The sequence below is a fragment of the Astatotilapia calliptera genome, chromosome 7, assembly GCF_964374335.1.
Source record: "Astatotilapia calliptera chromosome 7, fAstCal68.1, whole genome shotgun sequence".
NCBI lineage: Eukaryota > Metazoa > Chordata > Actinopteri > Cichliformes > Cichlidae > Astatotilapia > Astatotilapia calliptera.
Window position 1 is genome coordinate 16634268 of NC_137428.1, and position 26034 is coordinate 16660301.

The 26034-nt window shown below is 38.5% G+C and overlaps 1 protein-coding gene across 5 annotated transcripts; it reads left to right on the top strand.

Moving 5' to 3' along the window:
- The first annotated feature begins 494 nt into the window (after positions 1-494).
- tnpo1 (transportin 1) lies at positions 495-25370 on the top strand. 5 transcript variants are annotated; one of them, XM_080303531.1, is made up of 25 exons: positions 501-724; positions 840-948; positions 3641-3716; positions 4268-4417; positions 5489-5595; positions 10825-10958; positions 11586-11667; positions 12437-12559; positions 14404-14522; positions 14865-14925; positions 15147-15315; positions 15640-15792; positions 15903-16128; positions 16318-16489; positions 16673-16759; positions 16849-16956; positions 17300-17458; positions 17559-17646; positions 17731-17829; positions 17912-18007; positions 19895-19970; positions 21559-21658; positions 21751-21825; positions 22059-22197; positions 22276-25370. In XM_080303531.1, exons 2-24 carry the CDS (start codon positions 844-846, stop codon positions 22164-22166), a joined length of 2673 nt encoding a protein of 890 aa, XP_080159657.1. In that variant the 5' UTR covers positions 501-724; positions 840-843; the 3' UTR covers positions 22167-22197; positions 22276-25370. The 5 variants fall into 5 exon arrangements, 4 of the variants coding, with proteins under 4 accessions (XP_080159658.1, XP_080159657.1, XP_026029052.1 ...); XM_026173267.2 differs by having other exon boundaries at positions 503-724; positions 837-948; XM_080303533.1 differs by lacking the exon at positions 501-724 and having other exon boundaries at positions 837-948; positions 3643-3716.
- The last annotated feature ends 664 nt before the right edge of the window (positions 25371-26034 follow it).

Here is a 26034-nt window from a genome sequence, read left to right on the forward strand (position 1 = left end):
GAATAAAGTAATATATTTTACGAAACTGGCGTATGCTTCAGTATTTATGTTTTTTATGTTTTCTTCATTAATTATTAATTCACTGATATTTATAACGGCCTAGGCTACATGTCTTTGTTTGTTTTTTTATTTAACTGTGATTCAAAAATTATTATAACTGATGCTGCTAGCTAAGTTAAAATTACAGGGTAAATGCTGTTGAATTTGTTCGATAAAAAATATAGCCTGAAGATGGAGCTGTTTTCTTGAAATATAAAATGGAAATTTCATAGCCAGTGTCACGATCTGTGCTGCCTTCATGTCCGTTGGAAATCTAGGAAAAGCGTCGGCATTTCCCAGATTTTTCAGTATAGTTTCCCTCTTACAGCGTCTCTTTACCTTCTCTGAACAAAGGGCAACCTCGTATTGTCTTTAATGATAAGACTAAATAGATATATGTAAACATGTTTGGTCCTTCTAGTTATCTTCCTCCTGTAAAAAAGCATCTTTAGTTAGACTATTTAGGCTTAAAAAAAACTTGTGGCGCACTAGGACCCTCCAGCTCCGTGTCAGCTGACTATGTAGCCAGTTATATGCGACGCCAGACCGTATCCCGAAGGTTTTTTTCAGCTTGGGTTGGGAGAAAACGGGTCGACTCGCCGTGTAAGGCCCATGTCTGAAAACCCAAACAGACGTTCACATTTCAGCAGAAAGTCGACTGCACAGCACGGCAAAGCCAGAACAGGTAAAAGCCTTTTTTCCCTATCCAAAATCACTCCGCCTCGTAGGGAGCAGCATTAGTGAGGCGTACGATGACAAGTCCTCTGTCTGAGCTTATGTTATTTCTTTATCCGCAGCAGCAAGATGGAGTGTGAGTGGAAACCAGACGAGCAAGGACTTCAACAAATTTTACAGCTGCTGAAGGAGTCTCAGTCGCCTGATACGTCCACACAGAGATCCGTCCAGCAAGTATCCTTTTTGAGCCAGATATGGATGATATAATCTGTTAGTGATTTAATAACAAAACAGACTCAACAGGCTAACGATAGCTAATACTAGCCTGGGTGGTTACAGTTACAAGCAGGTACGCTCGTGCCTTTTTTTGTCTCGCTTGCACGCGCTACAAACGGAGCAGGTCGTGCTAACATCATTTGACATTAAAAATGCTATAAATTGTCTTGCTTGGTTAATACAATAACCAACGGTAGCTTCTAATTGCTCCTCCTGTACACCTTTACCTTGCATATTGCTTCGGCAGAACATCATAATAAAACATGTCTAAAGCCCCGGTATATCATCTGCAACTTAATCCTCAATTAAAGCTAAGCTTACCGGAAACATGCTACTAATTTAAGTTAACATTCGAATTAGAAATTCTGTGCATAATATAATGATGTAATGGTGATTGTGTTAATTGTGACAGTAGTGTATGCAATGCACGAAATTGCTGGATTTTACTAGTGCAACAGAATCTGAAATCTCCTGTTCTAAAACAGGAGTTAATGGAGTTAATGGAGTGGAATAAGAAGCCATCATTATTCAAGCATTTTCGCTGTGACATTTTACTCTATGTCACTTTTCCAAAGGGTGCCAGGGATTATCAAACAAAACCGTATTAAGGTGACCTCTTCCGGCTAGATTAAATGGCAAGCACTAAAGGGTAGGTTTAACATGTAAGTGCTTTATTAGCTTTACTCTGTAGCTTGGGCACTGTATTGTCACACAACACTGTGCTAGTGTTGTGTGACAATGCAGTTGAGGAGCAATCATCTGCTGCTCAGAGCTGCTGGTCCTTATGTTTTTGTCTGGTTTCATGCAGGTCCTTAATAAATTTCTTATGTAACCCTTCATACAGACTGTCTCATTAACTCATAGACTAGCTGCTGTTATAGCCCTAAAGATGCCATCTGCCAGTACAGTCATGCCAAATGACACATTTATGACCCCCTTACAAGCATACATCCAGTCCACTCACACACACTGACATACGCTCCCATCATTATGCTGTTAGATTAGACCACTCCTCCTCTTTATATGGGGAGGAGGAAAAAAAACTCTTTTTGGCTTTATTGTTGTTATCAGATTACAGAATGCAGTGATGTTCTTTCTAGGGCTGAACGATTATGGAAAATAATCTAATTGCGATTTTTTTGCCCCAATATTGCGATTGCGATGCGATATGCGATTATTTTTTAAGGTCTTTGTCTTCTGTATTATTAAACAAAGACAAGCAATACATCATATAGTATGGCCAATACTATATTACATTAATTTTAAACTGTTCTTTCCTGGAAGACAGACCTCTGTTATGATGACATGAGGTGATGCATGAATTGATGACTGACATTTTTATTTAACTTCTTCAATCACAACAGTATATTTGAACATACACAATAGTTTATTTTTAGCTTACAAACATCTGAGCATAAAGTGCTGACAAGGAACCCTGGTGTAAACATTAAAATGAAAGTCAGTACAATGTGCAGATTGCAGAAATATACATAAACAAAATCAGTGGCTTTACCACACTCAGTTTTTCGACATCTGTGAACTACTAGACAGTCATTCAATTAAAAAATAATATTAAATAAATAAAACTAATAAATAAAAAATACACACATCTTACTGATCTCTGCAGTCAGTAACATTACACATAAAGTGCAAACATAATAGCAATTGTATAAATACACACACAAACACGCCTTTAAAATTTAAAGGCGTGAAATTGGACGGTCTAGCCTTCTGATTAGCTAATCAGAAGGCTAGTTCTGATTAGCGTCACCGCTGTCTCGGTGGAGTTTAATAAACTCGGCCGTCTGCTTCTTGCTATCTAAAATATAACCAGACACTGGCGTAAATTCTCGACTGTCTCATACTTCTGTTTAATCAGTTTTCTGTTTGACGTTTAGTCAGCTGTGTGAAAACCAAGGAGGAACCCACCCGGGGGATTAATAAAGTTTTATTTTATCTAATCTAATAACTTTAATCTCAGCCAAACCGATTTACTCACGAACAAACAAAACACTGAAAAAAGCCCAACAATAACATTTTTAGGTTGTCTAAGTGACTTATATATTACGTTTAACCCGAGCAGCGAAACTCCGCGGTGATCTGAAAATGATGTGCCGGGAGTTGTGCCGTTCTCGGCCGCATCAGTAACCCTCGAGCTCCCGGCTAGCTGTCGAGCTGGTGGGTAGCAGACGCCTCTGAAAACGTCGAAGCACTTTTGCAAATATGGGATATCTTGATAAACCGAGCAGATATTTGATGTTTACACAGCTACTTTCTCGCCTGAAAATATTTTAAAAGTTTATTTTGTGACCCAGAAAGATTAGTATGAGTAATTTTAAAACTTAGTAGCGGCCGCCATTGTTGGAAACTGGAGTTTGGCTGGGCCGCGCTATGAATTCTGGGATATGGTAGTAATTTGGACAGCCTTCGGCGCGTCGCTGTGACGTAATCGGTCTACAAATGCGGCCTCAGGAGGATGCAGCCCATGAATTTGGACATGTCCAGAGTATAATCGCAGCCTTTGCGGTTAGAAAATTGCACTTGATCATGTCGCGATATTATCGCAAATGCGATATATCGTTCAGCCCTAGTTCTTTCAGCCTTTTAACATGCTCTTCGTACATTTGTAACCCTTAACCATTTCTCCCAGAGACTCGAGCAGCTGAATCAGTATCCAGACTTTAACAACTATTTGATATTTGTTTTGACAAAGTTGAAATCAGAAGGTAAGCTGTCCGCCCTTCTCCTTCGCTCTGTCATTTTGTGTCTGTGGTGTGTTCCTAGATCGTCTAATAGCACCTGGGAAGCTGTCGTTTTTATGTAACTGCTTATTGACAGGTCAGCCCGGCTGTGACTTGGGTGACCTGATGGCATCTTTGTTGCAAATGATGTGCCACACAGAATATGGGCCACTCTAATTTTAAAGCTAAATCCTGGCACTGCTCAACTTTTGGCTTGACTGTCTGCACAGCAGATGACCCAAATGTTAAGTGGTGTTAAGACCTTTTCGGTTGCATGACGACCTTAGCTCAGATGCAACAAGCCACAAGTGTTTAAACAAAAAAAATGACCGAATTTATTACTTACCCATTTTAAGCAAACAGTAAAATAGTTTCTGTCCACAATGTTAGTATAAATGTCTGAACATAATTTCTGTAATACTCTGCTTGTGAAAAATGAAAGGAAAGCAATTTAATGTCTGAGTCACCAGCCTTCATTTTGATCACAGCTAGAGTGGAATTTTCACATTTCCTTCCTTGGCCTTTTCTCTCCCAAGATGAACCGACCCGATCCTTGAGCGGGCTGATACTGAAGAACAATGTGAAAGCTCACTATCAGAACTTCCCTAATGGCGTGTCTGATTTCATCAAGAGTGAGTGCCTCCAAAACATCGGAGACTCATCTCCTCTGATTCGGGCCACTGTTGGTAAGTCCCCTCTCTGTCTTCTGATTGTAATGTTGTCCTTAGCATCCATGCATACCTTTTTATGTTTAAATGTTTTCTGTTGTTATGTACGTTGCTTTGTTGTTCCTGTAAATAACTTCCTTATTTGTTTAAACTACATGCTGAAATATAAAACCTACAGCTCACTATATTGGGAACATAATCAGCATTTGCAGACAAAGCAGGGAAATAAATGACAATGAATATTTACACAACACCTTATTATTGGTTGTGATGGTTGTATATTATTTACACTAATTAAACCAATGAAAGGGATTTGGGATAGTAGCTCATTTATTTTCTTATTTTTAGGGATATGGTTATGTTTTTAGTAGAAAATGAGTCTGCTTTTCTGTGTTGTTTATATTTCTTTATTTATCTAGTGGGCAGAAATCTATGAAAAAACCCTTAGAAATAAAACTCCTGCAGTTCTCCTCTCTCCATTCTTAACCCCTCCCACCAGATTAGCGTGGACACATAGACTTGCTGTCAAAAGCGTGCTATTGCTGACTTTTGACTTCAGGCACTCAAAGTTTGCTCTCTCAGGTTTTCACCGCTGCTTGGCTAATCTGGCCTAACGGACCTGTAACTGGCTCAAGATTGTGAAGCCTGAAAACAGAGCTTAGAGGCGGTGCAGTTATCTCTCAGACCTTGTCAGTTACAGTATGATTGAAGGCTACTGTGAATTTCTTTTTAATCTATTTCTTTTTAATCCAGTGAGAGCAAAGCCCTACACTGGCTTTAAATGCCTCTAAATAGTCTTCCTTAACTCAATAGGCTACTGTATCAGAATGTTAAAGGCCAGCTTTTAAATGCTGGTTTGGTCTCCCAAGCATTCCCTGCTATTATTGCAGAATCTTGATATTAACATTTGCATAATTAGGGGTCATCCTGCTGTTTAAGCTAACTTGAAGCTATTTATGTGCTGCATTTCTGTTATTTCTATTCACATGGATTATAAACAGAAGCGCTTTATAATATTAAATGTCTGTTTCATTATATCCTGTGCATGATTTTGGTTTAATCAACTAACTCAACCCACTCTGACAACAGGCATCCTCATCACTACAATTGCCTCCAAGGGAGAACTACAAAACTGGCCGGAGCTGTTACCCAAACTCTGCCTGCTGCTGGATTCTGAGGATTATAACACATGTGAAGTGAGGACAAACAAATCAGAAGCTTATAAATTAATTTCTTTTAGGCACTAAGCTGATGTTTGCTGGTGGTGTCACAAATGTGTTGATACGGGTGAAAGATGTGAAAACTATTTCTTAAGGGTTCTACAGATGATGTTTCCTGTAATAATCCACTAACACCGTGTTTCCACAGAAATGTATGTACTAACCCAATTACAAATGAGCAAACTATATATGAACAGGAAATCACTTAGATCATTTCAAAAGTTCTTAAAAATCTAAAATTATCTTGTAACACACTGAACTGAAAATGCATCATACAAATACAATGTGGCTCTAAAATCTTCTGCAGTAATCAAAAATATGAGATTGATTTTAATAAAATGTCTTCTGACGAAACTGACTTGGTTAAGATGGACTCAAATGTTGCAGCTGAGTAGCCATGATGTATTCATGTTTCAGTCACTCTGTAGCACATGAATAGTGCTCCGCAGGAAAGTGTCAAAATTCGACATTTCATTACTAAAAAAAAATCACACAAAGAGTCCCGAACCAGCTTAAAGAATCCAACCTGAAATGCAGTGGGCTCAGCGTTAATATGGCAGCAGCCATTACTTTGCTTGATATGGACATGACGCTAATGTCATTTTGTAATATTATCATCTGCCAATGACTCAGATTTCTTCCTCTTTAATTACCGTGCTTTCAACTCATCAGAAGTTTAACAAAAGCGTGTGTGTGAGTATGAGAATGAGAGGCCGCTTTTTGCCATAGCTGTGTTGGAGATGGGTGGGGAGTGCTGAGATTAAGCGTGCACATATTTCTGACTGTATATTACAGCCCATGTGTGCTGTAATTAAGCATGTTTCCCTGTCTGGGCACACAGACAGTTGTGCGTGTACTGTTTATTTGTTTATTAATTAATTTATTGTGGAAAGAAAAGCTGGCTCAGCTATAAAGCAGCATCTGGATGGTATCCTGCTGGCCAGATGAGCTAAAGACATTCTCACAGCTGGAGCAGCCGCTGCAGACTGCAGATTATTCAGCTCTGACTCAATTATTCTCTCTCTTTTTTTTTGATCATCGTCCAAATATGCTTTACTTTTCAAAACGCCGATAACTACATGCTGTTGGGTCATATTTCATCTTTACAGGCCACCATGATCCACTCTGGGTTTTTTTTGTTTTTTTTTAATATCTTTAATTTTTCTGAATGTTCTGCAGAATAAAACTCAAGTGCTTGTTCTTCTAAATGCTCCATTGCAGCAGCCACGAAAATGACAGTACAGTTGTTTGTTGTGACTGTTAGATCATCTGATTTGTGTAACCATATTCAAGCTCATATAAACTCCCAGGTCATTAGTATTCTGTCAGCTGGATTTGCCCATGACATCAGAATTAATAAATTAAACGGCATGTTAAAGTGTCGTGGTAAATTCAGCTGTGTCTTAGGGCAATAAAAATACATGCTGACAGGATTATTACTTGTCGATGTGATTTAAAGTAATTTAAGGAATAGGTGTGACATAAAAAAATAAATCTTTGTGTAGCACCGCTGCTAGCCTCCTTTGTAAAGCTTGTTCAGAAGCTGAGATTTAGGTCAGGTAGTTACTGCAGACCATCTTGAAGTGTGTGCGTGTGCGTGTGTGTGTGCGTGCGTGCGTGTGTGTGTGCAAGAGGCTTAACACTCAAGCAACCAAATGTAGAAACTCCTTATAAGACCAGCTATGTTTTTTGAAAAGAAGCTTGAGGGTTGGAAAGCTTCTTAATGTTTCTTGTTGAAGATGGTCAAGTTGCTGCACTGTGAATAACTAGGAAGCAAACAAATAATCATTACTATATCTCTTTCCTCCCAAAGCACAACATTTGATGACCTCCCTTCTAACCTTGATGAGTTTTGACACCTCAGTATATATCAATGAAGATGTGGTTTGACAACCATTAGAATAGTTTCCAGGTTTTTCCAAGGTTAGCTGCATCAGAAGAGACCATCCCCACCAACTTCTAGTGCACACCCAGTTATTTTATGTTTATATAAGCAGGCCAAAGTTTGAAATAAAAACCTCAGTGTAGCCAGTCAGAAGAGATGCTGTCATACATATGTCAGGATGTCAGTGGGTAGTTTGAGCTCTCGTTGGCAGAGTTGAGGCCGATTTGAGGATAACTTCAGAGAACCGTGACCCAGAGCAGCATCTAGCTGTGTGTCTGAGGTAAAATACGATTATTTTACTATTTCAACGTCATTGTATATTTAGCTTAGTGCATTTTTTGAGCTACGAACGCAGTTGTTTCCAAATTAAGTGCTCTGAATGGTCAGATCTGTTTATTTCCATGCAAAATATCAGAAAAATCAAGCTTGATTCAGTGGGGGGGGGGAATGAAGGTTTAAAATTTGTCCTGTGATATTACGCAGTTGGTTTGAAGGGCTGCATGTAAAAATAGGCAAGTTCAAAAAATATTAACACTAAATATTTGCCCGAATTGTATACATCTGGTGTGTAAAGAGTTTAAGTGTGAGATAGATGGGGGCTATTGGGAAAAGTGAATCAGCTAGTCTAGAGTCCAAGATTTAAATATTGAGCTGAAAATGAGTAAATAAGTACACTTTAAAGGGTCAGTATTTCTTCTTGTTGCTGATGTTGATGTTATTTTTTGTTGCTGTAGTATCTGGCACCTTCTTCACTTTAGGATAGAGCTGTTGATAGTCTTGATTAGCCATATAGTACTCTTTAAGAACTGAGCATCCACTGCCTCCCCAAAATAATCCACTATTTCTATCAGCATGACTTTGATATCTATTTTGGGAGTATATTTAGTGACTGCCAGTGTACAGTTTCCGATCTGTAATCTACGCTTTGAGAAACGTGTAAATGCATGTTGGCCTTGGGCCATTTGATCAATATATGTTGTGCATTTACAGTATCTGTGCAAGATGATCCTCGTGACTCTCCCAGTGAATCATCCTCCCTCTGATTGCTCAACAGTCCCACGCTGAGACCTAATGTCTGCTGACGCTGTGTATAAAGACAAGCTTCTGTATATGGTGAAACTGCAGCATGCTGTTTTTAGCTTTAAATCATCTGTTCTCAAGTAATGATGTCATAGATTTTTTTTTTTAAGCTTAGTATGAACATAACAAAACGCAGAAAAATCAAAACACATTTGTTTTGGTAACATAAGGAGCTGCTGCCCTACCAGTGAGTCCTGCCTTTTTTGTGGTTTAAGACTAGTGGTTGCTGGAAGAGCTCCTCGTGTCACCACGCTGTGCTCTTCTCTGCATGCTCTATATAAAGAAACAAGCAGGTGTGTCAGATGCCAAGTTTAATGCTGGTGGACGGCTTAATATAGGTTATGGCTATGTTTTGATTAATGGCGGTTGACAAGTGGCTATAACGGTGTTGATACCACTCGAAGGGGAAAACGATCACCTATGATAATGCTCTGCCACCTCAGTGCTCATTTGTAGCATTATTCACATTTCAAGGGCAGGATTCTGAAGGAGCCGTTTAGTCGACTACATGTGTATTATTATTTTTCTTCTTTGCCGTGGCTCACAGCCATCTGCGTGAATTGCATTCTCACAGTGAACGACCTTCAGTAGCAGGACTTGAAAGGAAGATTACACTTTAAATACTTGCATATCATTGAAACACTTGCAGGCCACTCCCATTACTTTGCACTTCTCTCTTGACACACACAAATGCCTGTATTATGTTTTGACGTCACTGTGTGCAGCGCTGGAGCACAGTTGTGCGTAATATGAAAAATTTGTTTGGGTTCCCACGCAGGTTCGCAACCAACAATTGCATTATCAGTTAGTCTGGTCATTATTCTTGATTAGTCGTGATGTGTGTTAACATATCATGCCATGCCAGCATTTAAACCCCAGTGATCTTGAATACATATGGATAGGAGGGGGAAAAAGGAAGTCTTTCTTCTAAATAGCTCATTAGTAACCCAGTCATGTTTTTCAACATTAAGATAAATCTGACATTTTGGGGGTTGTCATGAGATTTTTATATCATGGCTTATGTATATGACATCTGTTTACTTTTTTTTTTTTTTGTTTGGATTTCCAATTCTTAGCTTAAACAGCAGCATGTCTTATACAATTAAAGGAACTGTCTCCTTTCGTCTGTTTCTAGGTGCCATTAGCAGTTCTCTCAATGTCATCTCCAAATTCCAAAAGGAAATTTCCACTGCTGTCTCTGATTACCTGCTGGCATCAAGATTCAGTCTGATGAAAGAAATGCCTTTTTCCCCCTTCATAAATTTCCTTTGTCCCTTCTTGTTTGTGACCTTGATTTAACCTTAGCCTCCTCGTCTTGTGTCACCCCTGTGGTTCTGAGCATATTTTTCCCCTCTTTTTTTTTTTTCTCTTGTGGAGATGGCTCTGTATCTGTCCTCTAAAAGGAATGCCGACATGGGAGTGGTTTCCATAGAAACACATTTCAGACAGCGTTGGTGTCAGTGCTGTGCCGTTTCTTGTATCTGCCTCTCAGGCTGCAATGTTTTTATTTATTTATTTATTTTTGTGAGAGAGACTGAAGTCTGCAGCATATCGTGAGCATGCATACTAACCATCTGTCAAGCAGCTTGTGTGCGTGTGTGTGCGTGTGTGCGTGTGTATGTGTGTGTGCGTGTGTATGTGTGCGCCAACTGTTTGAAGGTTATTAGAGCAGAAGTGGATGAATCCTATTGAACATCATGGATGAGAAGGTGGAATGTATTATTTAGTGCTTTCACTGTGCAAATACTAGCACTATGATCCTCCATGTCTCATATGTTACAGAGCTTATACACAGTATGTGGATTTATAGAACCAGGGTGATTTTGTTTTGGGCTTGGGTTTAAATATGCGTGATTGTAATATGACTATAGTGTACCATACGGGCAATTTATTTATTTCACTGTGTGGCCTCTTACATTGTACCTGTCATATTTGGCTCTTAAGCATGTAAAGCCTTTGGCTCTTATGCGTGCTTCCGATTGCAGACTTTATTCTTACTATGCAATGAAGCAAATTATGTTATTATACAGTAAATTTTGCCTCAATGTTAGATGAGAATCAGGCAAATAAGACCAGTTCCAAATACGTTTTATTCCTACTGTCTACTTCAGTGTCTCAGTATTTTGGGGTTAACTTCCTGATAAATTAGCAGAAAAATTAAATCTTCCATCATGTCTCTTTCTTTCTCATTGTTTACTTTGCTGTCTTTTCCTTATGCCATTTTTTTCCTTTGGTTTCAGGGAGCTTTCGGAGCTCTTCAGAAGATCTGCGAGGACTCTGCTGAGATCCTGGACAGTGACATGCTGGACCGTCCTCTGAACATCATGATCCCCAAGTTCTTGCAGTTTTTCAAACACAGCAGTCCTAAGATTAGGTATCATAATACTTCTTTTTTTCCAATTTTGCTGACTGAAGTTGATTTTAAGTTACACTGTCCTTTGAACCTTTCACTTACACATGGATGTTTTATTATTTGAAATGACCTAGTCTGTTACACTCTTTTAGAATGTGCATGGCATTGCATTTAAATTGTCTGTGAATGCTGTTTATTATACCTGTTTAGTGACGGTGCATACTTTTCAGTTAAAACTACTTTAAGCAAATGAAGATGGTTCCTTTCCTCCTCAGTAATTTAAAATTGATGAAAAACTTCTACTGGGACTTACTTGACATTCCAGCTGATATCAGCTGGTGTACCAAAACTGTGACTTTGTGTCTTGCCTGAACTATTCTCCATTTGTTGGATACAATAAAATGTCTAGTCTAAATCTGAATACACAGCCAGTATGTACATTTTCAGTCTGTCTTATGTTTCTTAGAGACGACACACAACGAGTGTCTGTTGCAGTGTAAAACTCCTGTAGAGAGAGAGCTTTCTCATATTTGGAGGTTAGATTGGAGGAGATGGGGCAAATAATAATACAGAGGCTACATTCACAGTGTGCAACATGTGAGGAAAACATGTCGGTGTGACTCTAATGTGGTTGTTACTCTGTTGCAGGTCTCATGCCATCGCCTGCGTCAATCAGTTCATCATCAGCAGGACTCAGGCTCTTATGCTTCACATCGATCCTTTCATTGAGGCAAGTCAGACTCTAATGCTCCTTTATATTATCTATTATGCTTTGTTTTTTTTTTAAGTGTATCTATATGCAAAACAAATCATTGGCCCCAAAAGAAAGAAACAGAAGCTACTAAAGGGTCACTTCAATAAGGCGAGCTATTCCTCTGACAGTTTGGGATTTACCTCTCCAGTTTGTGGCTTTCTGCAATCAGTCGCCGCATATGCCAAGCCTCATGCAAATTATTGCAAATTATATTATGTTTAGGGCTTGGGAGAAGAGATTAATAATAAGAAAATTGAAGTCAGATATTTGGCAGAGGCTGAAGCACAAAAAAACTGAATAGTTAGTAGCAATTAATAGTTTAAAAGTGTAATAAATGAACTAAAGCCGTCATAAATCGAACAGCTATGACTTTATGTCCGAAACATTTATGTACTGTGCTGAAGACAACTCAACTGAAGTCAAGCTGGGGCCTTTCTGTAATGTCAGTTTGTACCGTAAGATGGTGCAGCACCTCAATGTATGTCTTTCTTTGTTATGTCTTTTAAAGATATGGGGTATATATTTAACATTTTGATATAGTAAACTGGACATTTAAAGCAAATGGCTACAGATTATACATACAGCAAATCGCAGAACTGTGTACATTCACAAACATCTAAAACACTGGTACATGATCTGTAATGTTCTGCATTACTGTATTGACTATTCCCCTCTCAATCATATTTATTCTTATGTTATTGCCAACAGTGGTATTAACTTTAAGCTGTCGCCCTGCCCTCTGTAGAATCTCTTTGCACTGGCAACAGATGATGAGCCAGAAGTGAGGAAGAATGTTTGTAGAGCTCTTGTTATGTTGCTTGAGGTTCGCCTCGATCGTCTCCTGCCACACATGCATAACATCATAGAGGTGAGTGTATTGTAAAGATGAAGAATGACTATATTAACTAAAAGGGAGGCGCCTAAAAGCTGATAATCGGGGAATCGGTGCAGTATTGAAATGGGTTTTCAAGGTTTAGAGAGGTGGTATAGTTCTAGATTCTCCCTGTGTTCTGCAGTGTTTTTTCAATAGCATTTGGGGAAGGCAGGCACCTCAGACAAAATACTACTATGTGAGAGAGCAGGCCAACCTTAGCCTGCACCCGAATGCACACTCCTCCACACAGCTTCCTCTACAGTCTTTGAATTATATTAAGTCAGCATTTCAGATGGTCAAATGTCAAGCTTGACAGAACATTTTTGGATTATATAGTAACATAAATGGACTATCATTTATTTGGCACGTACTATAGTCCATTTAACCATTGAATGGGCATTGCAGCACAAGCCATGTTTACACACACACACACACACACACACACACACACACACACACACACACACACACACACACACACACACACACACAGTACCTTTTATACATATACTTAAAACACTTTACCCAAAGCCCTTTTGGCATGCATACCTGAAGAGCCAGGATTGAATCACTTACATTAGTGAGTCAGCTAGTGGAGAAGCCACGACCACCCTAATGTATTCATGTAAAAAGGAAATGGGGGGGGGGGGGATAACAGTGTGCTCTTCAAAATGAAACTTGCATGTTAGATACCTAAAAATCATGTAGCTTGTTGTTAAATTCAGGGTGTTTTTTCTTTTTTTTCTTTTTTCTTTTTTTTTTTTCTCAATAAACCTCAGGAGTGTGGATAAATATGACATTTTGAAATGGAAAATGTGGATGAACCCTGAGTAAATATGACATATGACATAAACCTCTATTAATAACACAGCAGTAAGCAACTCTGTTGTACTGGAGGTCGTTTTATGTCATTCTGATGAACATGGCCGAATAAAGTAGGGCTGTGTTTTTTTTTTTTTGTTTTTTTTGTTTGTTTGTTTTAATTTATTTTTCCCCCCAATTTTGCAAACATGACTTTGCTGAATAATTATTTGTTTGCCCACTAAATCTATAAAATGATAGTTTCTCATAAAGAGTTATTGCTTACTCTTTATCAGCCCATTTGCTTTTCTCTGATGGGTTTGGTTTAAACAATAGACATGCACGGGTAGCTTTTAGTTGTGTTACTGGCTTCACTTTCTTTACTCATGTATTAAAATACAAACACTTTTTGTGAATTTATCATTTTATTATTTTTATATTCATTATATCATAGTAGTCAGATGTTCAAAAGCACCAAACAAACAAATTAGAAATACTTTTTCTTTCTTCTTCTTCCTTGTGAGTTATTCATTATAGAAGACAAAGTAACCAGTTACAGTTACTCACATCACTGCTTGATTTAGACTCTTGCAAATCTTTGGCCCTTATAAAACATATATGCAACGTGTACTGAACTCATGAACGTTAAAGATGAGGACAATTCACAGGCACGCACTGATGTACTATAATGTTGTGGTTTGTTTTTAGATCAGCTTATACACTTATATTATCTGTGAGGTAAAAATTATTTCCAAAAGCTGTATAGATGTTGATGATCCTGGTACTATAAGAATTTATGTAGTAAGTTTGATATAGATTGTCTGTTCCCCAACTCCTCTTAGAGGCATTGATCAAACATACACCATGGTCATTATAATAAGACAAAAATGAAATGAACTATTCTCTGAACAGAATCTTAGTAGTGCGTCGCAGGTTTTAGATTTGGTTGCATTCCTTCCTTTGGGATGAAATATTCAGATTTGTACGTGAAAATGTCTTTGTTTATTTGTATGTTTTGTTTTGTTTTTTAAATTCAGTACATGCTACAGAGGACTCAGGACCATGACGAGAATGTTGCCTTAGAGGCCTGTGAGTTCTGGCTGACACTGGCCGAGCAGCCGGTGTGTAAGGAAGTGCTGTGTGGCCACCTCTCCCAGTAAGAAAATACACACACACACACACACACACACACACACACACACACACACACACACACACACACACACACAGAGCCAGATGTAATGTACAGACTTATGCTGGTTTTGAAAGTAGCTGATTCATAGCAGCCTTGGCAGCAAGTCAGCGAAGACCTTGTACTAGGGTGTTATTTTTCCTCACCTCACGGTGGCTGATTAAGAGTTGACCTCAGGTTTAACATCTGTCACCAAATTGTCACATTAAACTGTGTCCACAGCAGGGACCAAATGTGAGTAATTGCCTGTGAGTTCTGCCCTAACCTTGCCCTTTGTTCTCATCATTTTTCCCGCCGCTGCTCCAGGCTCACTCCGGTGCTTGTCAACGGGATGAAGTACTCTGAGATTGACATCATTCTGCTCAAGGTCAGTTTGTACTGCCTAATATGTTTACGTGACGGTACAATGATAAACTGCTCCAGGAGTCAAGCTGACATGCAGTTAAGTTGTTTGTGATGTACAAACAAATTAGAGTTGTATACATTTTACAACACAAAATGCATAGCTAATTTCTGGTTTCAGCTGACTGAACTCTCATGCTAATGCCTACACGCTGAAGAATTTTTATACCATACGTTCATTTTCAGGGAGACATTGAAGAGGATGAGGCCATTCCAGACAACGAGCAAGACATCAGACCACGCTTCCATCGCTCCCGCACTGTTGCCCAACAGCATGAGGGTGATGGAATTGAGGATGAGGAGGATGAAGATGACGAACTAGATGATGATGATACTATCTCTGACTGGAACCTGCGTGAGTTCAGTGCATATCTAAATTTAACTGTCTAGATTGCTCTGTGATGGTTGTTTCAAAATAATTCATAGTGGCTCTTTATCCATGAACTCCACTGAAAGGAGCCCTGCATTGTCTTGTAGTCCAAACGGCTAATAGAGAAGAGGAAGATCTCATTTTTCGTAGGTTTTATGTAACTTTATAATCAGTAGAACAAACATGCCACATCGTGCACCTTTTTAACAGTCCCAAAAAGCAGATGGTGTACTAATTGTCTTCTGCTTGTTTGTATTATGCTTGTTACATCTGTATGATCTTTGTTTCTGTGTATGTGTGTGCTGTTAGGCAAGTGTTCAGCAGCAGCGCTCGACGTGTTGGCCAACGTGTTCAGGGAAGATCTGTTGATGCACATCCTGCCTCTTCTCAAAGAGCTGCTTTTCCATCCAGAGTGGGTAGTTAAAGAGTCTGGAATCCTAGTGCTGGGGGCTATAGCTGAAGGTAAGAAGGGGGAAATGAAGAGAAATTGAAGAGAGGGAGGTCCCTCTTTGAATATAAAATCAGAAGAAGTACCACTTTGAAACAATACTTTTGTTATCCTTTTTCTCCAGGCTGCATGCAAGGAATGATCCCATACCTGCCTGAGCTCATCCCTCATCTCATCCAGTGTTTGTCTGACACAAAAGCCCTGGTGCGTTCTATCACCTGTTGGACACTGAGCCGCTATGCACACTGGGTTGTCAGCCAGCCTCCGGATGTTTACCTGAAGCCTTTAATGACAGAGCTGCTCAAACGCATTTTGGATAGCAACAAGCGTGTGCAGGAGGCTGCTTGCAGGTGAGTGAGATGATAAAGCCATGTCTCTCATTTTACAGCACATTAACTCTGACTTTTTTTCTTTTTTCTTTTTTTTTTTGCATCTGTGTTTCCCACATATTCCCCTGAAGGATTCAGGTGCATCCAAATTTCAGAGTAGTTACTTTCACACATTGCTTTAACCCCCCATTTTTAATCTTTCCCTGCCAGTGCCTTTGCCACTTTGGAGGAGGAGGCTTGTACAGAGCTGGTGCCCTACCTGGCATTCATCCTGGACACACTGGTGTTTGCTTTCAGCAAGTACCAACATAAAAATCTGCTAATTCTTTATGATGCAATAGGAACACTTGCAGATTCAGTGGGCCACCATCTCAATAAACCGGTATGCAAAACAGAAGCATTTGCTGGATTTCACTTCACATTTCTATGCAAATCTAACATTAATACTGCTGTTGTCATGTACTTATTTTTGTAAAATATCAAAAAAGCTGTATTTGTTTGAATGTAAAATAGAATACATTGGCAGCCATTGTTATCGGTGCATTCAATGTGTGATATGTATTAGGAGTACATCCAGATGTTGATGCCACCCTTGATCCAGAAATGGAACCAACTAAAAGATGAAGACAAAGATCTTTTCCCTTTGTTAGAAGTGAGTTTCTCATGCACACTTAAAGGTGTCAAATTTTTGCATAATATCCATGATTTTTGTATCTAACCCACAATTCCTACCTTCCTCAGTGTCTGTCATCTGTAGCCACAGCACTGCAGAGTGGCTTCCTGCCCTACTGTGAGCCCGTGTACCAACGCTGTGTCAACCTCGTTCAAAAGACCCTTGCTCAGTCCATGGTGAGAATGTCTAGAATGGACAACTTAAAGACTTTCTGTGCATTTTCTATTATCTATTTATTCAAAATGAAAACATTTAAACCTGCTGGAGACTCTGGGTAGTCAAGTGGAACTCGATGTAAAGCAAAACAACAACAAAAATGGTGATTTTTATTGTGTTTTTTTTTTAAGTTAACAATCTGTTAGTATTGTTTACAATTTGCTGCACTGGCCCCAAGTGGTAAACAAGGTATTTAGTGGACGTTTAACCACTACCACAGTGGGGTGGATCCATAGATGGAAGCCATATAACTTATTATTTAATATTTATTACTGTTAAATTAAGTCATGTTATATTTTCTAGCTTCATCAGTCCCAACCAGAACAGTATGAGGCCCCTGACAAAGACTTCATGATTGTGGCTTTGGATCTTCTTAGTGGACTGGCAGAAGGATTGGGAGGCACCATTGAGCAGCTGGTGGCTCGTAGCAATATCCTCACCCTCATGTACCAGTGCATGCAGGTAAGGCCCTGTAAGAGTATTTAACATGAAAAAAACAAACAAACGTAAACTGACTTGCATGTCTCACCTTGTGCTCTCTTTTTTTTCTCTAACTGTTCAGGACAAAATGCCAGAAGTTCGTCAGAGTTCATTTGCTCTGCTAGGGGATCTCACCAAGGCTTGTTTCCAGCATGTCAAACCATGCATCGGTACGTTCGGTGTACTTGACTCTGAAGCACCAGTGACAATAAATTCCAAGTAATTTTCTAAGATATTAATTTTCCTCCTTTCAGCTGATTTCATGCCCATACTGGGTACAAATTTAAACCCAGAGTTAATATCAGTGTGCAACAATGCAACATGGGCAATTGGAGAGATATCTATACAAATGGGTGAGTGCCTTTCTTTTAAGACGATGTACAGTGACACATTTAAAATCTGAATTAACTTAAGTTCTTATACCTACACTCTTAGGGCCTGAAATGCAACCATACATTGCGATGGTGCTGCACCAACTGGTGGAGATCATTAACAGGCCCAATACCCCAAAGACACTACTGGAGAACACAGGTACCACTCGGTGGTAGTGCTGAGCCCGTCAGCCAGCCAGGTTGCCACACACACACACACAAACACAGAGAGAGGGAGGTGTATACACTTATACACACACTCACTCACTCACTCAGGTCCACTTAGCCAGGATTAACTATACTTATTAGACTGCGTGTCTTTCCCTTTTAATTTCAGCCTTTCCCAAGGTATGAGCCTTACTAGTTTTGCTTGTTTCACCAAAGTATGCTGAATATTTCAGGTATTGATTTGCAGCCTGGCACAGTGGCCTGTAAGTTGAAATTAAATTAAAATGAAGCCTTGAGCAAGCCCTGGTGTGAAATTCTTAACACTCTTCAACTGAGCAAACCGTGTAAGAGCCCTGCCTTGGAATGAACTAATGTCGACTGACTTTGCTCTATGAGGTGAAGTACAATATTGTAATGAAACCAAATGCAAAGCTTACACAGAATTATAGATAGATGACTGCATAGCCTCACATAGTTACTGATCAGCTAAACAACTAATCCCAAATGACACCTAAACTGACTAAAAGTAGGGCACCTAGCTGAGATTATTTTTAGGTTGCACACTCTACTCTTGTTTGAACCAAATGCATTGGAGATTTGAATTGGATGAGTCAAGTGAACATTGCATCAAAATTATGCATGCAAGGGTGAAGTGTGACCTGCCAAAATAAAAGGAAATAAAACTAGGGACTCTATAGATGTGTTCCTGTTTGTTTGCTGTCAGTTTATTTGTTGCTTTTATTTACTGTTCTTTAAATGTGGATGCATATCTGCCAATAGATGTTAAATGTTGTTAAGAATGGCCAATGTTTGATGCAGGATACATGATAATCAATAACCATGTCTTAACAATTGGGCATCATACAACTTCAATTTTTGAAGTATCAGATCATTAACCTTTCCACTAACAGTTTCTTTCATGTTATCGATCTATAAATTGACAACGCCACAGTGAATCAAACCTTAGCAAACATAGCCATGTGTAAATTCCGTTAACATGGATGTTTCCACAAGAGCCAGCGTACCACTGGAACTATTTTTAAACTAGGTCACATAATACCACAGTTTAAGGTGGCTGTAAATTCTCGGCTCGCACAGCGGCACTCTTCAGTTTGCCTCTAATCAGCTGATCCTGCACTGAACTCTACTCTAATGAGCATACCATCTGCTTTCTGCATGTGTCATTGGACTGTTCATAAATGCCTGTTTGTTAATGAGAATGTTGCATAGTTTTGTGTCTTCTTAAACTTAGGTCCTCCCTCCTCTCTGCCTCATAAGAACCTGCTGTGCTGGATACTAGTCTCCCTCCATGTAGTTGGCTTGGAGTAATCTGTCATTTCTTTTCCAAAAGAAAAACAAAACAAAAAACATTTCTGTTTCTTATGAAAATTAACATTTGTGAGTTTAAGGGAGAAATCGCTAAGAGGGAAAAAAAAAATCCCACTGAACTGCTCTTGTTTTACGCCATACATGCTACACCTTTTATTAGCATGTGTCTTGGCACGTACAGTTTCATCAAATTGATCAATTTAAATAGCTTTTTTTTTTTTTTTTTTTTTAAATCCATGTAATTCCTGGAAGCAGATGCCATTGTTTGCCTTTTCTATGAATGTCCTGTCAGAGTTGTCAATGTGTTCTCCCTTAAACGTGTTGTATGTCTTTTTTTAGAGTGTCATATTTTTACATTCCTCCCTTTTGACTTGAAGGGGCAGTAATAATCAACGCTAGTGAAATCTTCTGTTTATTATCATACACAGATTCTGTTGATTTCTGTCTCTGAGTTGTTTGTTTTTTCTTTATTTTTTTCTCCTCCCCCCTCCTCATTGCTCATGTCTTGGTTGGCGTTTGGTGGTGTGTAACCGTGATTGCGTTACCTTAGCAATAACAATTGGTCGTCTTGGTTACGTTTGTCCTCAAGAGGTGGCACCCATGCTACAGCAGTTTATAAGACCCTGGTGTGTATTATTCAATCTTTTATTTAATTCATCTTCTCTCTGCTTTCCTCTGATCTTCTCGTCTGTCGCCTGTTCTTCCCTTTTTCTCCCCTGTAGCTCTCCTCCTCTTCCCCTTCTCACTCTCCTTTCTCAAAAGCGTTTTGGGTTTTTTTGTTTTTTTTTCTTTTCAGTTTTTTTGGTTTTTTGTTTGTTTTTTTTCCTATCAGTTTGTAATCATTGCCAACCGTGTGACTAACCCTGTCCTCTTTTAGGTCCTACTTGTGATTTGTTTTTGCCTCAGTAGCACCTTCATGTGTTTTTTATACATTAATTTGTTTAATTTCTAGTTTTTTTTTGTCATTGTAAACTGTCGCTAACAACCTAAAAGATGCATGGGATCAGATTTTTCTTTTTTTTGTCACATGCCTGCTGGTTCAACAACAGAGAAAGGATGCAGTCTTTTAATGAGAAAGAGCATTCTTAAATTCCTTTCTCATTTAGTAGTCACCCAGCTGCATGTGCCTGTCCCAAAACGACCCCAAACCTTCTTTAGTAGATCTTCGAAAACAAAACAAAAAAGTAATGTTATATTCAAGGTGCTATAGATGAGGTTTTGCTGAACACACTGCTCAAAGACATCAGTGAAGATATTAGAAGAGTTTCTGAGTTTTAAATATTTTAAAATGCTTGATTTGTTTTACTTGAATCTCTTTTGTGTGCATGCTTCATGTGTTGTAAATCGGGAAACAATTTCATATTTAGATAAATGTGCAAAGTGATCAAAAAGTTCTGTGGCTTTAAAAAAAACCAAACAAATCATGACAAACTTGACCAATCGCCTCTTTAGCATTGCTTCCTAGTGCACCTCTAGAAAGCTTTCAAGAGCTGCTGATCCTTTAAATCATTCCGTTTATGCTCTTTTTTCTTTTCTTTTTTCACTTGCACACGTGCAATGACTCACAGATCTCCTTGGTGAAATGAAAAAAGTAGGGAAAGTTATTTTTTTTAAAGAGATATATTTCAGTCATTATCAATTTCTTTTTAAACTCTTCCTGATCAGTCTGAGTGGAGAACCAACAGGCTTACAAAGGTTTTAAGCATCATTGCAACAGTTCCCAGGGACTTATGTGTATGGCAGCTGCACCGCGCTTCACTTTACCATACATTACTGTGCAAATGTCAGGAAAATATGCTAGCATTGATTAAAAGTGCAGGTTTGGAGGTGTCAGCAGTGTTACTGGAAGCAGTTCAGAGGCATACGAGGAGAAAACACCGAAGTTGAACCTTGATCAGATGCAAATTGGGAGTGGCTCTTCATTTTTGTGGGTTAGTTGTTGCAGGACATTTTGATCACATTTGAAAAATGTAATTTGTCTTTAGAGTATATGAAGAAAAGGATTGATAATGAAAACACATTTGTGTCAAAGGAGGTAATTGGCTTCATTCAAAGTTGGTATTATAAACATGCATGTCAGTTTAGTAACATGTACTGAATGCATCCGAGTTTCTGTACTAGTTATTCATAGTTGCAGATTTATGCTGGTTTCTGTTGTTGCTCAAGTATTCTTAAGATAAGCGTGGTGTTAAATGTGGCCGTCCCTGTTGTCAGGTGCACCTGTCTGCGAAATATAAGGGACAACGAGGAGAAGGATTCCGCATTCAGAGGAATTTGCACTATGATTAGTGTAAATCCAGGAGGTGTAGTGCAGGTGAGATGCAGTAGAGAGATGACTGTGTGGCCACTTTGTTTTTAATAACTCTGGAAGCTGAAGCATCGCCTTATTTATTTTCTCTGGAACAGGATTTTATATTCTTCTGTGATGCAGTGGCTTCCTGGGTCAATCCAAAGGATGACCTCAGAGACATGTTCTACAAGGTAAAAGCTGAAAAACACTAACAATAAAAATCGCTGAATAAATTCTGTCAGTTTTGCCTGGTTTCAGAGTTTGCACTCAGGCTTTAACCCATTTATTGCTTATCAACAGTTATTGCTGCTCCCTAGTGACCAAATTCAGGAATGGCAGCTTTTGCAGTTGACCCTTTAAAATGCACAGGATTTATTTTGAAAAGCACTCCTCAGTATAAACATCTCGTGGTGTTTAATTTCAGATCCTTCATGGGTTTAAGAACCAGGTGGGAGACGACAACTGGAGACGCTTCGCAGATCAGTTTCCAATGCCACTGAAGGAACGGTTGGCAACCTTTTATGGGGTGTAACTGTTTCCACAGCACGTGCCTCATCGTTGGGGTTGGTACCACTCTGAAAATAATTTTTATTATTTAACCCAAAATGTTGTATTCTAATCAGGGTTTTCTCTATATACAGGTCATTCACTATGGGAGACAATATCGGGAACCATCCCAGGGAGCATGTTACCCTTTACTGGGGGGAAGGATCTGCCTGCTGAGGGAAGGGGAAGGGGTGCTGACCCCCCTCCTTGACCTGGTGGATGGGGTGGGAGGGAGATGATAGCTACAGTTCTCAGTGCCCCTATGCACAGACAAAGGGGCAAAAGGGACTGGCAGGACAACCTTATCACTGGAGGAAAATTCATCTAATATCTGAATCAGAAGTTGTAGTTTGTTGGGGGGGGGTTTTTTTGTTGTTGTTTTTTTGTTTTTTTTTTTTGCTTTTTCCTCTCCATTTATTCTCCAAACATCTTGTTTTCTGGACTACTGAGAAGAAATGAATGTGGAAAAAATTGAGAAATCTTTACAAAACCCTGTACTTTTTGTTAGACAAGGAGAAATGTAGGTCTTCTGCTCAGATATGCGTTTATAAGAGTAAACGAGAAGTATTATGAAGTAAAGCTGAAGGTTCTTTGAGACACATTTCCTGTAAGTACAGAGATGGTTTAAAGTTCCTACAGAAAAAGCTGTTTTGTCACAAGGGAGCACATAGTTTTTGTTTTTTAAATGAGCAGCTTTTCTGAAAATGGGTAGCATGTGTATATCATTGTGGAAAAGCTATAGTGAAATGTGTTGACAGCTGTTGTTGAGCTTTGATAAGGTTCTTTTTTTTTGGGTCTTGTATTTACAGTACTCATGTTTTCTTCTACTGGAGATTTACGGCAATCAGCTGTAATGTAGCATGACGGGCTTTACACACACTGACTTAGAAAAATGTGTAAAATCTTGGCTGTGGCGTGATGTCCGAGTGAATCATTGTTTGGTCTTGTGGCGTGAATGTGACATGGACATCTATCTGCAGGCATATCAAAGCTTTAGATGCTTACTTTATCCTTTTATATTGTCTGAGCCTCGGAAAGGACAAATGAAGGAGAAGCATGCAGGATAACAAGATCCTGTTTGCTGATTATTGTGTCATTGTGTTTTGGACGTAAATGTCACAATGGCACAAATACTGTCTCAGTGATTTGTTTTTTTTGCTTTTTTGCTTTTGCTTTTTTTTGTGACTTTGGTTGTCAGAACCATATAAACCATCAAATCAATGTTAACTATGTTAATTTCTCAATGTACTGATGTTTTTGTTATTGGTTGTTGGAATTTTTGTGCTAAAAGCATGATCTTGAGGATGACTTTCTAATGTTTTGGGTGGTTGTCACTGTGGGGTACTTTCATCTTTTGCATGTTGGTGGCCCCTTACACCCCAACTTAAAGTGGGAAGGTTGCAGGAGCTTCAATCAAGTTTTGGTTTTTTTTTTTTTTTTTTATATAGCAACCATTTATGTTCAGCATCACTGTGACTTTTAAAGACTTCACAGTAATCTTGCTAGAGTGTTCTCTTCTTCACCTTTCACCTATAGTTGGATATGTAGATTTTAAATACTGTGAAATTACATGTTGTCTTCTTGTGTTGCAGTGTTATTATTATTATTATTTTTTTTTTTTAAATCTATATGTTTAAGTTGCAGATGGCCTGAATGTATTCCATGATGGATTTTTATTTTATTTTATTTTTTATATTATTGTTTTGTTTAATTTTAATTTTTTACGCCCATCCATTCTTCCTCTGCTGGCCAGAGTAATAATTGCAGTATTTAAATCCTTTGTGATGCACCTAAAATGTACTTACTTACTTACCTACTTACTTAGCAAGTGCTTAAAATGAATGATGTAGCCAAACACTTTAGAATATGACCTGACAGGTCATTGAGCATTGCTGCTAAAATGTGTGGACCTTAATGCATTAAGCATCTTGATCCAATTGGGATATTAGAGTGTAGAAGTAGTTTAATGTGTTAGCTCAACTGCCACATTAAGAAATGTATTACTAATCTTAGATTAAACATTTTTTGAGGACATACACGGTGAATGCAGGTTATAATGCATCATGGAATACAGAGGCAAATACTCGTATGTGTCACATCATTATGTGTTTAGAAGTGATTTTTGTCTTGTCACATTCCAGCTTGCGGCTTGCAAAAATATGAAGTAATCGCAGCTTGACGGGGTGGATGTGCACACACTTCTGTTCTTTCTTCAAAAGATAGTAGTTCTACAAAACACACAACAATCCCAATTACTACTGTGCTATAATTTTGACGTAACTGCTGCTATACATTGTACTTGTTTCACTATATGAATATGTTTTTGTGTTTACCTCAGGGTGTGTGTGTGTGTGTGTGTGTGTGTGTGTGTGTGTTTGTGTTTCTATTTGTTTTGGGTTTTTTTTTTTTTTTTGGTTTTTTTTTTGTTTGTTTGTTTTTTATCGATTTCCTCATGTCTCCACCTTTCCACATCTCTTCAAACAAGAAAGATTGGTTTAAAAAGCCACCCATCATCAGTGGGTGTTACTTCACATTAGCATTAATACATACAACACTGCTAGCTGAACAGTGGGATTACAGTTGGAAACCAGGAAGTAGGAACGATTCCTACTTCTACATCCTTATTGTCAAACGTGATTGTTATCAGGCTTAGGTAAATGGTGTAATCTCTGCACAATGCCTTTAATGCAAATACTTTGAGGATTTTTGCTGGGGTTTTGCAATAGAAGTACAGTACACTGTATGTAGAGATGCAGGTGAAAGCTGATTTAAAAGCAATTGCATATGTTGACAACTCTGCAAATATAGGTTTGACTTTATGAAGCTTTATTGAAAAATTTGTATTTTATAAAGCACCCATCAATATTAAGGAATGTCTAGTCAAGGAGCTCTAGTAGTCTAGTTTAATTAGCCTTTAAACTTGATTAGATTATCTGCCTTCATCCTTTTGCTAATGAAAGTGAAAACATCATTCTCATAGACATGTTTTGATTTTTCTTTTTTTCTTTTTTTTATAAGCTGCTGAATTTTAAAAATAAGTAATACTTTTGGGGCCACCAAATATTTTGGATCATGCAAAGACTCTATATTGTACTGTAGTAATTTTGTAATATTTGTAAGATGATATAGTGGGTGTGACTGGTTACCATAGCTTGAATCTGTACATTGTTCCAATAAATTGTTTACATTATTGTGGGCCTTTATCGTGTATTTTCTCCAAGTCTTTTTTTTGGCAATGTCACTGGTACTTTATCAGGCTTTGTGAAATTGGAATTACACAAATAGCAGACTCTGTCCACTGTGCCGACTGTAAATGGGCCTTTAAATACAATGTTTATTTATTTATAAAGCACTTTAAAACAGCCACAGCAGATGTAAAGTGGTTGTACACAAAAGTGAATAAGTAGAGTGAAAGCAATCATTTACAAAAACAACTATCGTACAACAAAAACAAGTAAGATCAATGTCTCACACTGGGTCGAAGGCCAGGCAGCATACAGGTGTTTAAGACAAGATTTAAAAATTAACAATGTAACTGTCTAACGTGGAAAGACGATTTATTCCAAAACCTAGATGCTTGTTGCCCAACAGATGATTAGTTGCAAAACCTTGAAAAGTGGCATACTGCTAAATCTATAAATCAGTTTAAATAAATGTAAAGGCTTATTCATAGACTTGGTGTTGGAAGACCTTTTCTTATGCTTTAAATAAACCACAACCGTAACAAGAGTATTTGCTTTTGCAATATTGGTAGAACGTGTGTTGACTAAACAATCCCACTGGAAAAGGACGTTTAAACGGGTATGAATAATCTTTACCCACTAGTGCACAACAAATCGGCACATAGATTTATT